Source organism: Clarias gariepinus, chromosome 8 (assembly GCF_024256425.1).
Source record: "Clarias gariepinus isolate MV-2021 ecotype Netherlands chromosome 8, CGAR_prim_01v2, whole genome shotgun sequence".
NCBI classification, from domain to species: Eukaryota; Metazoa; Chordata; class Actinopteri; order Siluriformes; family Clariidae; genus Clarias; species Clarias gariepinus.
The window spans coordinates 23,949,084-23,962,888 of NC_071107.1; the positions used below are offsets into that span (position 1 = coordinate 23,949,084).

General features: G+C 36.4%; 1 protein-coding gene across 2 annotated transcripts in view; it reads right to left on the reverse strand.

The window, feature by feature from the left end:
* Window positions 1–8,572: 8,572 nt before the first annotated feature.
* prkceb (protein kinase C, epsilon b) overlaps window positions 8,573–13,805 on the reverse strand; it is a 94,705-nt gene continuing 89,472 nt past the window's right edge. For both annotated transcript variants that reach the window (XM_053501907.1, XM_053501906.1), the window contains exons 14-15: window positions 13,108–13,254; window positions 8,573–11,269 (exon numbers count right to left, since the gene is read on the reverse strand). In XM_053501907.1, the coding sequence (XP_053357882.1) occupies window positions 11,123–11,269; window positions 13,108–13,254 (294 nt within the window). In that variant the 3' untranslated portion in view covers window positions 8,573–11,122. The remainder of the gene's footprint in view (window positions 11,270–13,107; window positions 13,255–13,805) is intronic.

Sequence of the window (13,805 nt, forward strand, 5' to 3'; positions counted from 1 at the left end):
GAAGAGCCGATAGTTTGGGCCCATTTTCTTTATATTAAACAGGGGAAAAAACAGCAGATGTCTAGTAATATTGGAGGGGAAACAGTGGGGGAACACCATTGCTGTAAAAAATTCCACAAACATGAAGAGATGTTTCAAGGAATACCATAAAAACCTTAAGATAGTTTTGTGGTATTATGTTTTGCTGTATGTGACATACTTTATCTTAATTTATAGATAAACCATTAACAAACACATTAAGCAAATAGGTTAAGCAAATGATTGTGACCCATAGGAGCTATTCTTACAACAGTATGTAAATTCATTTTTTTTCTTCAAAAATATTTAATTGAAAAAGTTTCAAAACACTGTCTTGTTCAAACTGCTCCTATTGTTTTGTAGTAAAAAAAAAAAAAAAAAAAAGAATTGGAGTATTAGACTTGCAGCAGTTGTTGATTCAAAATAAATATTATAAGCTGAAAGACAAAAAATAATAAATAGATAGATAATTCATTTTGGCTAGACTAGATTGACTGTAGAGTGGAAAATGGCTAAAATGTTACATTTTCATTGACTAAAACTAGACTAAAATACTTAAGGGTTCCTCTGACTAAAACTAGACTAAAATACTTAAGGGTTCCTCTGACTAAAACTAGACTAAAATACTTAAGGGTTCCTCTGACTAAAACTAGACTAAAATGTCCAGACTTTTAATCGATCAAAACTAGACCAAACAAAAATAGGATAAGATTGACTAAATATAAAAAACTCACAGGGACATTTATCATAAAAACATTTATCATGAGACTGAGACTAAGACAAAAATTTTAAATAGCTGACGAAATTAACACTACCTCACCTCCACAATTAACACTTTGAAAAAAAAAATAACGGAGCTGTGGGAATTGGGTAAGGGTTATAATTTATTTTTGAAAATCACTCTATGATAATAAAAAAAATACAATAAAAAAGAAATAATAATAATAATAATAATAATAATAATAATAATAATTGCGTCTTAAGAGTCTGGGGAATCAGTAATTAAACTGATGGCAGTGTAAGACTACAGTAGATCTATTGTGGTGTGGGAAGTGGCATAAGTTTACCAAATGGCAGATTATTTGGTACATTTCCTTGGGCATAAATAGAACAGACAATTTCTGTGAGAAAAATGTCACTGGGTGAGTTTGGGCTTGTAAAACAGTGCAAGAAAATTTCTTCTCCTTCATGCTTTGAGGCATCAACCTCAACAATAAAAGGTTTGGAGGAATCAGGGTGTTGGAGAATATGGGCTAATGTAAAATGATTTCAGAGCTTCAGAGGCATGGGAGGCTGCTGGATTCCGCTACAGTCACTTTAAATGCAGCTGACACTTTGTTCTTGCCCATGAGGACACCCTCTGGCCTAAGAATGTATCAAAAGAATACCACCCGGTTGGATATGAAACATGCATGTCTCCCCTTTTAGGTACAGTAGAGTTGGTTTTCTAGGAGAAGAGCTAGGACCTTCTTATGTGTGTAACAAATTAATGACAAACTATCCTAATATTTTCTTTAGCACGTCATTGATCTGACACTGGAAAAATGCTGAAGCCAAAAAAAGAAGAAAAAAAAAACATATGCCATTACCTTGTATTCGTATTGGCATTAGTGGTGCTAAAAGCTGTTTTTTATTTCTTACCGCAGGTTGTGAAACTCGAGTTTCATTATTAGGCTGGAGGGAAAGTCTAGTGTGGTACAGTGATGTGTGTGGTAAGTTCCTTGTAATGTGTGTGGTTATTGAGACAGTTGGATATTTTGATGAATTTGTTGAGAGTTCTGGTCATCCAGGCATCCAGCACCACCTTAATTAACCACTTTTGAAAAGGCACCTTTAGTGCAATCTAATTGAATTAACTTTCGGCTGCTGGTGTGCAGAAACACAGGGTGGAGTCAGCTGCACTTTTACAGCCATATTATAACATTAATAGATGTTTTTCAAGGAGTCCATGCTGGAACACCTGGAAGAATTGTTCATAGTAGTTCAATATTAGATTCAAGATGGTTGTAACCATACTGCTGTTGCCCCTGCATTTGGGAGCTAGTAAAATATAGTGAATATATAGTGAACATTGCGGTAGAAATCCTATACATTTTTCTGGTTTGCTAGCATATTTGTTGGGGGTGTGATAAGAGACATGCAGGAATGTGCAGTGTTGGGGCTAAAGTAATAGCTGCAGTTTGCAACTGCTGCATCTGTGTACTTAGTGGCTTCAGCTTTTTTATGTTCCTCCACAGAATTACACACTTGGGCAGCCTTTAGCCACTTTATCAATGAGTTTGCTAAGTATTCTGGCACAGATGGATAGGAGAATGAAAGTGCAGCAAACTTTTATATAAGCAGCCAAAAACATGTGAGTCAGATTTGGGAATGAAGGTTTGGTAGAGATATTGCAATCTACAAACAAGACAGTCATAATAACATCCGGAACTGATACTTTTCAGTAAGTGTGTGTGTTTAAAGTGTTTAAATTATGTGTATGGTTGCACCTTAGTGTGTTATGGTGAGTTGGAGCATGAATGTGGGAAGTCCTCCGTGGCCATGTTTGCTGCATCTTGGGAAATGCAGTTAGGCACCAAAATTAGAGCATATTTGACAACAAGATATTGGAAGGTGTAGTTACTTTGCCAAGGTCTAAAAGAAGACCCAAACCCTCTCAACCTCAGTTGAGAGGAAATTGGATCAGATGGTCAGGAACAAGCAAGGAACCACAAAGGCTAAAACAGTCTTACTGTCCACAGTCAAGTGAGTTTTACATTGTCATTCAAAAAAGAGGTGCCTGACCAACAACTGCTACACCCGGGGCCAGGGGTAGCTTAGTGGTTAAGCCATTGGACTACGGTTCAGAAGATCCCAGGTTCAAACCCCACAACCACCAAGTTGCCACTGTTGGGCCCTTGAGCAAGGCCCTTAACCCTCAACTGCTCAGATGTATAATGAGATAAAAATGTAAGTTGCTCTGGATAAGAGCATCTGCCAAATGCCTAAATGTAAAAACCTTTAAGCTTAACTAAAGTTTGTCGATGATGACATAGCTATGGAAAAAAAATCTTCTGTAGAAAGTTTTTGACCAGAGGTATGTTTGAAGGAGTAAAGATGAGGCTTTTTCTTGTAAGCCACCACCATGGGACGTTTCTCATGCCTCAGGATGTCTGAGACCTCTGTGAAAATGTTTACCTCTGACAAGTACAGTTCTTCATTCTGGTCACTGTAACCCAGAACTTCAAATAAAGAACTTAAGAATTTCAATTCTGTGTCTCCTTCTATTATTGTAAAACAAGACTATAATAAATTTCCTGTTTTATATATATATATATATATATATATATATATATATATATATATATATATATATATATATATATATATATGATTTTTTAACAATTTATTTGTGAATTACTGTGTCAAATAAGTATTTGATCTTTTGCATCAGCCAGATTTCTGACCCTCACAGACCTGTTATTTTGCTTCTAAATAGTCCAGCTACACTCTGCTCATGATTCTGAATTAGTAGCACCTGTTTGACGTCTTTAGCTGTCATAAAGACACTTGTGCACCCCACAATCAGCCAATCAGCAAAGTCTAAGTAGCAACATGGGCAAAACCAAAGAGCTGTCAAAAGACAAAAGAGACAAAACTGTAGACCTTTGGAAAGCTGAAAAGGGCTACGGGGCAATTGCCAAGCAGCTTGGTGAAAAAAGAATAGCTTTTGGAGCAATTGTCAGAAAATGGAAAAGGCTAATGACGACTGTCAAAGTCCTTCGGACTGGAGCCCCACGGAAGATCTCTCCTCATGGGGTATCAATGATGCTAAGAATGGTGAAGAATCAGCCCAGAACTACACAAGAGGAACTGGTCAATGCCGTGAAGAGAGCTAGGACCATCGTTTCCAAGGCTTCTATCAGTAATACACTAAGACGTCATGGTTTACAATCTTGCATCGCACGGAAGGTTCCCCTGCTTAAGTCAGCCTATGTCCAGATCTGTCTGAAATTTGCCAGGGACCATCTGGATGATCCAGAGGATTCATGAGAGAAAGTCCTGTGGTCAGATGAGACCTAAGAGGAACTTTTTGTCTTAACTCCATTCACCGTGTTTGGAGGAAGAAGAATGATGAGTATCATCCCAATAATACCATACATACAGTGAAGCATGTACAGTACAGGCCAAAATTCTCACTGAAGGCATCAAAACTATGAATGAACACATGTGGAGTTATGTACTTAACAAAAAAAGGTGAAATAACTGAAAACATGTTTTATATTCTAGTTTCTTCAAAATAGCCACCCTTTGCTCTGATTACTGCTTTGCACACTCTTGGCATTCTCTCAATGAGCTTCAAGAGACAGTCACCTGAAATGGTTTTCCAACAGTCTTGAAGGAGTTCCCAGAGGTGTTAAGCACTTGTTGGCCCCTTTGTATTCACTCTGCGGTCCAACTTACCCCAAACCATCTCAATTGGGTTCAGGTCCGGTGACTGTGGAGACCTTTTTTTGTTAAGTACATAACTCCACATGTGTTCATTCATAGTTTTGATGTCTTCAGTAAGTATCTACCAATGTAAATGGTCATGAAAATGAAGAAAACACATTGACAGATAGATGAAAAGGTGTGTCCAAACTTTTGGCCTGTACTGTATGTAGTGGCCTAGCCAGTCTCCAGACCTAAATCCAATAAAAAATCTTTGGAGGGAGCTGAAACTCTGTGTTGCTCAGCGACAGCCCCGAAACCTGATAGACCTAGAGAAGATCTGTATGGAGGAGTGGGCCAAAATCCCTCCTGCAGTGTGTGCAGAAGAATGGTGAAGAACTACAGGAACCGTTTGACCTCTGCAATTGTTAACAAAGGCTTCTGTCCCAAATATAAATTTTTTTTGACTCAAGTGATCAAATACATATTTGACACAGTAATTCACAAATAAATTGTTAAAAAAAATCATACAATGTGATTTTCGGATTTTTCTTTTTAGATTCTGTCTCTCACAGTGGAAATGCACCTATGCTGAAAATTGTAGACCCCTCCATGATTTCTAAGTAAAAGAACTTGCAAAATCACAGGGTGATCAAATACTTATTGACCTCACCTGTATATAGTATTTAGACTTTAATGTAATACTAAGAAGCCCTCAACTGAAACAAATGGTCCTTTTGGCAAGATGGTGACATTTTTCCAGCTTAGTGAATGCTATAACATTTGTGTAGTATAATAACTACACAATAGGAGCCAGGGGTAGCTTAGTGGTTAAGGCATTGGACTACGGTTCGGAAGATCCCAGGTTCAAACCCCACAACCACCAAGTTGCCACTGTTGGGCCCTTGAGCAAGGCCCTTAACCCTCAACTGCTCAGATGTGTAATGAGATAAAAATGTAAGTCGCTCTGGATAAGAGCGTCTGCCAAATGCCTAAATGTAACTTGCTTGGCATTTATTGGTAGACTATGATATTCTGAAGAAAATATTTTGAATAAATATACTTATCACAAATGGACATGGAATGCGCCGCAGAAAACGATATGAATTTCAATTGGATTAGACAAATATTATATAATATTTTCTCAGGTGGAGAAAAAAGTGGCGGGGCACAGCTCTATTGCTATCTGGCAGCACTACACTTATGTACACACACAAACACAGACACACACTAAAACACACATGCACAAATTGGTTAATTATCTGAAAAACAGACAACAATTAAGCTGCAGAAAGCTAAAAATAACTAATGTTAACAAGAGCTACAGGTGAGCTACAGTGAGCTAGCAGCTGCCCCTAAACCCTAGCGTGGTAAGCTAGAATTTGTTTATCGTCTTTATAAATAATGGTGACTAAAAATAAGAATTCGTTATGTGACTGCCTGATGTGGTCCTGGTTCCAGTCTTATGGTCAGAATTTCTTTAATTGAAAACCTATCAGTTTCTATCACAGATACTCTACAGTTGGCACTGCATTAAATCTGCCATAAGCTTGACTGCTCATCTGTTCTGGAAAGGTTTTGTAATTATGCAGCCTGTCTCACTATATTGGAAGTGGATTGTGTGTTGTATAACAGTAAAATAATTACCTGCCTCATGATCAATCCTAATGGAAGATTCAGCACTGACAACTTTCACATCTTTTTCATTTTTAAGAAAAAAACCAAAAATAAATTGGTAGATTAATCTTCACAACAGGCCCAGCGATATTTAACTAAACATATATTGGGCAATCAACTTATGCACCAGATCTATGCTTCTTTTTGATAAGATTGTTTGTCAGTGTTAAACACACTAGTCTTTACAACTGGAACAATAACTAGTTTTAAGACCATCTTATTTAATAGGCTCCAAAACAAACAATCCACATTCACATCTTTTGAGTACAGTACATTTGGCACAGTAAAATGCATTCAATAAACATGGCAATGATGAAAAGCTAGAAAGAAGAAAAAGAAAAACATTAAAAGTTGTGTGACACACTGTACAGCTTCACATCACAATAAATGAAAATGCTTACATACACATGTATGATACTTACAGTGATATAATACACATAACTTACATTAATTTGCACTGTATCTCTGTTTGTACATACATAATACATAGTCGACAGAGATAGATTTGCATTTTCCCAAGAGGTACTTATTGTAGACACACACACACACACACACACACACACACACACACACACACATATATATATATATATATATATATATATAAATGCTTGTTTTTCTATTTATTTGTACTTGTTAATGTATACAACAGCCCAAACATGATTCCTATTTAGAGTCATCTGTATATACTGTATAAAACATCTATCATAACTTTTTAAAATGTGTAACATCCTAGGCAGAGTGGGGTTAGTTATGAGGACTGTTTTTTTTACGGCGGTGCAGTGAAAACAGCAGCAAAACAATGCAAGGACAGGCTAACCAACAGCCCACCAATAAAACACATGCAAGTTCTTTATGTGTCAAAAGGGAATAAAAGAATGGCTAAAGATAGTCTGAGTTGTAGTGGGAGTCTTTTCTGTGGCATAAGAAATCTTCACAATAAACCTCAAAATAATATATCTCAAAAATATGACTGAGATTTGCAATAAAATAGTAAATAACGAGCTAATAGGTACATAAAGCTGTGCTGTAAACACTTCTACAATCTCTGGCATAATCCATTTTTGTGATCATGGTGCAAGCTCAAATATATGGCTCAATGCTTCAATCTTAAAGGACCCATTAGCTTATGCAAACATTGCTCGCACACATAATTACACAACTTTTGCTATTAGTTTTAAATAAGCTCTATTGGCTACTGCATGATAAGTATTTTGATAATATAACAGTAATGTAAAGACATCATTGCTTTTGATTAATTTTATGGGTTAATATTTTAATATAGTTTTTTATTTATATATTTATGGTGTAGCATGGTTTAGAGCAGCATAATTGTAAAAAAAAAAAAAAAAAGGAGGTGTGGAGTACAATGATTACATTCTCAGAAGCTATGGTTAGGCGATATGAAATCAAATCAACCATTATTCACATTCACATCTACTGTAAGTATGTGCCCAGGAAAATAAACATTTCATAATAATAGAATTATCTATTTATAGAATACTGGACTGGCTGACAGTGAATTTCACTCACACCTGTACCACTTGATGGACTTTTTTTTATCTGCCAATTATGACCACAGTATTGTTCTGTGTATAGTTTTGCCCAACAGGCAGATTTATATTTGATAGCTGTTCTTTTTTGAGTATAAAATAAATTAGGTTTTTGTAATTAGGTACCTGTTGGGTTACAGAGAATCATGTTGAAGTTAAAGTTGGGTAACATACATAAATTACAGGCACAAAAACTGTTTTTCAAAAAAAAAAAACAAGACCCACATTCTAACCCTAATTCGAATTGATTGAGTCTTTCTTAACAAAAGTCCAAGTAAGTTAGAAAATACCACTAGAATTCAAAAGGCGCACCCGGATTGCTTCACTTTACCCACATTAGCACAAATGTACTCAATATTACCCTAAATATATCCAAAAAGTGCAAACTGGGAAAAGTGTCCTACTCCCAAGTGAATTAACAAATGTAAGTCTAAATACACTTGCACCAAAACTCCCTAGGAATAAGAATAATAAGCATATAAGAACAACATATATGAAACTGAGAGAAATCACAAAGAAAAGAGGAGGAGGAAAAAGCAAACTAAAATTTTCATCTGCAAATGAGACACGAATAGACAGTTTATTGCACATGGACATTAACATACATATACTCATTTCTAGTACTGTATTGTTGTTTTATGACCATGCAACAGATAAAGCCATTATTTAGGCCTTAGACTTATATACAGGACATGTTCTATAGATAAATGTGTATAGGTACTGAGCTTTCATTCACAATCCTGAGCCTTGGTTCAGTGAACAAAATTTATTCAACTGACAATAAGACAGCCCAGTTTTAATAATAAAAAAATAAATACATTTAACAGACACAATACACTCATGAGACACTTGCCCACTCTCACTCTCACTCTCGCTCACAACCCAACACCCTCCCACCCACCCCAAAAACAAACAAACAAAAACAAAATAGAAACAATAATTTCTACCAACACTTTGAATGGCATGGGTCAAAGTCAACACTTTTAAGGTAAACCACAAGGTGATCCAAAAGACGGCTCAGTAATTCTCCTACTGGTGAATCAAACACCACTGAACTTTTCTGGGTTTTTTGGAATCATTCCCCTGAATTTCAAAGCAAGTTATCAAGCTACACCTTTAATTGTAGTTTGCCTACATTTGGTTTTGGTGTTTTAATAAGAAAAAAGGGCTACATGGCAGATGTGAGGTTCAGAAGAAGTCAAGTACAGTCTCCAACATTTGATTCCATTAGTACCAGGACCAGGAGTCTGTATACTGGCTCTGATGTAGTGTATGCAGTGTTGTGTGGATTTTCAATGTTAGATATTCAGAAAAAAAATTCAACTCATCAACACTTTTTATTAAAATTGGAATTTTGCAATAATTCACATGGAATGAATACTAGATTTTGGTATTATTGCAAGAAAACTACATAGCTAAAGAAATGTATAAGATCCATAATGTGGAATATCTGGTATAGAAGCATTTGCTTCAAAAAGCTTCCTGTATGCATAAACAGATCCCTCAAAAAATTTTGGTTTGATTTAAGCCCATTCTTTTATATACAGCCTTTCAATCTTTAGGATTCTAGAGAAGCTGCTGGTGAATCTAGATTAACACATTTTCTATTAGATTGATTGACTAGGACATTGCAAAACCATTATTTCCTTTGTAGGAAACAGACAAGTCTTCTTTGCAGTATATTTGAGATTGTTGTCCTGATAGAACGGTCATTGCCTTATTCTTGCTGTTGTTATAGATGGCAACAGATGTTTTATATCAAGGATTTCCTAGTAAGTTGCTCAATTCATCTTCCCATTAGAAATTATTCAACATGAGAAGAGAAAGAAGAGAAACAGCCTCATACCATAATGTGTTCACATCTGAACTGTGTGTTGGTTATTTCAGTTCATGTGCAGAGCCATTTTCGCACCAAACAAGATATGTTATATTGCTGAAGATATGACATGGGCTTCTCCAAACGTTCTCTTGCAAACTTTAAGCAAGTACCAACATGCTCCCTGTTCAATAGTCAAGCCTTTTAGGATGATGGAGTGCATTGCCTAGTACGTACTCTGTGGCAACTGTACGCTACTGCTTCCAGGTCTCTCTTGAGCTATTCTCCAGATTAACTTTTTTGACTGGTCAGTTAGAAATCTGCTATGGAGGTCCTGTGTGTGGGTGGTTGGGCAGTAGTTTTTTCTCATGTTTAGGAGGTGAAAAGATACCCATCACTAACCAGTGCCATTGCTATGCTGCTGAAGTATATTCTAATTCTAACCTACAGTACATACAATCCCAGCTGATTTTAATTAGCACGGGAAAAAGATCTAAAAGGTTGAATGCTTTTTCTTACTGTGTCGAGCAATGTCATTCCTTTCTATTTCCCATTAGCATTTGTTTAGATTGGACTCTGTAGTTTCATTGAGTCAATACTAATGTCTGGTTTGCATGCCATGTGAATAATTGCAATAGATTTTCTTTTAATTGTTGACATGTTAAATACTTTCCCCCCCACTGTGTGTATGAATGTGTATTTTTGCATATTTGTGTAAATTAGCGCTGTCATCATTAACCTGTTAAAACCTGTGAAGAATTCAGAATAACTGATGCATTAAAATGATTCAATGCATATAAATAAAAATTCCTAAAAAAATTCATCAGAGTGAACCAATGCACAATTCTGATTGAACAAATTTTAGAATATAAAGTTGTAAAAGCACAAACAACTCAGTTCTGAAAATCGTTCTACAATCAGGCCCTATTGGATTAAAACAGTCCTGAGATTCTGAACTGCTCTCGGAACTGCTTCCGTTCCCACATCTCCGACTTCCACATCTAGAATTTGTTAAATCAAATGTGTCACACTGAGAAAAAACAGAGCCACTAGCAACCCATACAAGCTCCTGTCAAGAGCTACAATCAGCAGTAAGTACTTGGATAAACAGCACATTATATCACTGAAGATTGTTGGATACATATCAGTTTGCATTAACTGCTGAAAATGGAAGAAACTGATGTTTGCATTAAAAACTAACACTCTACGGACAGCCCTAGTACAAATACATACATCGACAGTGGTGTCCAAAAGTAAAACTGCTTCAATTTGAATTTTTTTCTATGTTAACACAACAATTATTATTTTATATTATTATTTTTGGGGAAAAGTATTCTTCTGTTTTAGAGTCAATTCTAAATAAGGTTTTTACTTGGGCGTACATTTCCATCACTGCATATTTGCATGTGTGTAATATGTGTATATATGATTGTATAGACTTGCATTGATTTGATCAGCTGAAAGACTCTTTGTTGTTTTTTAAAATAAAAATTCTAGAAACTGTAACTCAAAAAAGAAAAAACTGCATAAGCAGCTTTTCATTAGACTTGTAAACCCACACTGTAGATAGTCTTCATTCAGTTCATAAAGGTGAACAACACCACTGTGTAGCAGATGGAGAAAATGCAGGAGATGACATTCTTAGATCCTAGGAAGCAGGCTCTTCACCAAAGTAGGAGAAGCCCTTAAACTCGTCTTGATTGATCTGTTTGATGATGGCATCATCGACGGGAGTAAGCACAGGCTCTTCGCGTGTGAAGTCTTGGTCAAAGTTATTGACGTCCCGCTTGGTTTTCTGTAGGGAGGAGCAAGGGAGAAACTCAATTCGCTCTCAGGATTGCTTTATTTATGTACAGTAAGACGTCAAAGGTCAGTGGTCAACACCAGATCAGAGGTTGGAATTTAGTCAAACATTAGTACTGTACTTTATGGATTTTCCAAAGCACTCTGATTTAACGGAGGACCTTTGGCTGCTGTATGCACTATGGCCATTTTAAAACAATCAAGGTCCAGAATGGACTATAAAGGGCATTACTGGGCATAGACACAAGCTCTCTCTCTCTCTCTCTCTCTCTCTTCTCCATGACTGTCGGTGACATTAACCAGGGCTCATTCCTCTCTCTTTCTTTCTTCCTTTCCTTTCCTTCTTTTTTGACCTGCTAGATATATGCTGTGCAACACTATAGATGTGGTGTGGTTAACTATATAAAAAAAAAAAAAAACATGCTAAATGGCCTTAACGTCTCAAAGTAAGGCATATATCAACCTTCACTCTTCTTAGATAAGTGAGAATAAATGAGGGAAAACTAGTCCGGATCCCTGATTTACATACATTCTGTGTAGTATTTGCATATATCGGGTTGCCTGGCATTAATTCCTTCTTTTTGTCAGCCTGTATGATGTAATTCTCCTTTCTCTGACTCATGGGGTACTGACAGGCAACATGAGCTGGACTGAAAGCTGAGCTGAGAGACAAGGCCACTTCACACACTACAGTACAACATGCATTCCTCACACACCAGCAGCAGCCAGTGTCATGCCACAAACAAAATTCTATATATGCATTCTTTAAAAAGATAACCATAACAGTTTAAATTTATTTTTACCCTAAACATTGCTCAATAGAAATACACAGTACTGAGCAAAAGTCTTGAGTCATCCCTTATTTCTTCATTATTTAATTCCAAAGAGCCAGACTTAGTCTTGGGCAATAGTTCTTCAGGCTTCCTAAATGGCTTTTTTTTAAAGTTTTTGTCATTTTAGGCAAGTTCCTCATTTTCACCATTTGACCAGTTTCAGAGGAATATTTCTTTGTTTGGTAAGCCAGACAGTAACGTATGATTCAAGCAAAAAAAAAAACATGTACCTTGCATGAAATGTAAGTAAGAAATATGTAAAAATGATGAGAGTGGAAATGAGGTTGTTATATAAATAACGACTTTTTTATTGTGTCTAAGCACTTTGCAGCTTGGTGCAGTAAAAACTAATTAAATTTTTTCTAAATTAACCTATACAATTAAATTTAATTGAATTTCATTTTTTTAAGAGATTAGGCTCAAGACTTTTTACACAATACTGTACGTTAACAAAGAAGTGAAATTTCAGGTGTAGGACAGTCTGTTTGCTAAAATAGAGTTATTACAGAGAAAAAAATATATATATATATATAATTTTTTTTTATTATACAGTATATATATATATATATTTCAAACATGCACATCATTTGGGTGTGGATTACCAACCTGACCAAAAGGCACTTGAAGGGATTTTTGCCTTTAAAGGTATTTTACTTTTAGCAAGTTTATCCAGGTAATGACTATGCAGGGTCTCAAAAGTTTCCATACATAGAGGAAGTTAACACTTTTTAGCTAAATGTCCCCCCAAACCTCTTATACATAGTTTATATATTGGAAGCCCTATATTGTACAATCCACTGTGTACCAAGAAAAGATCATTTAAAGTGCAATTACATGCCGAATGCTAGCTGTGTCATCCTGAACTCAGACAAAACGGGAGTTATGGTTTAAAAATGTGATGTAAATAAAGTTACATTTTGCTATAAAGTGTTATTGTCTCCTATGTGTTAGACACACACACAAGCTGTGCGGTGTAATGGCCACCCATGATACTCACAATTCTAGGTTTGAAAGGTGGTTTAATTTTCCTCTGTTCCAGCAGCACCCAGTCAATCTCTTTAAAGAACGGATGTACTTTAATGGCTTCCTCCAGGCCCTGTGACACCACACAGCCAAGCCGCTTATTGGGGCTCTTTGTCATGAACTAGATGAAAAGAAATAAGGGGAAAAGGTTAGGAAAGGAGACAGAGACCCTAACAGATACACAGGAAAATAGAGATAAGCTGTATCTGCACTAAAGAGCTGTTTTGTAAAGAAAACCTTGATGGCAATATGCTGACATAGGGTCACGCTTTTAGAAATTCAGTTCTGCTGTCCTGCGGAAGGAAGACCATGGGGTCATGGAACTAAAGTGCCAGGGAGACAGCTCACAGTGCAACATTGGGTAAGTCCAAGACAAACACACCGCCATTCCCACACATCAACCACCAGGGACGGCCAAAGTAAATCTGGGATATATAATGGGAAAAAAAAGCTATCGACAATGGCGCGCACACACACACACACACACACACACACACTAAAAAAAAAAGAACCACAAACAAACACATACACCCACACACATATACAGTTCATATACAGACACACAAACACAAACAATTACAATTATGCGAGATGGGTAGAGGTCACACATCAACTCCCATGCTGCCCCACACACACACACACACACACACACACACTCACACTCATAATGAT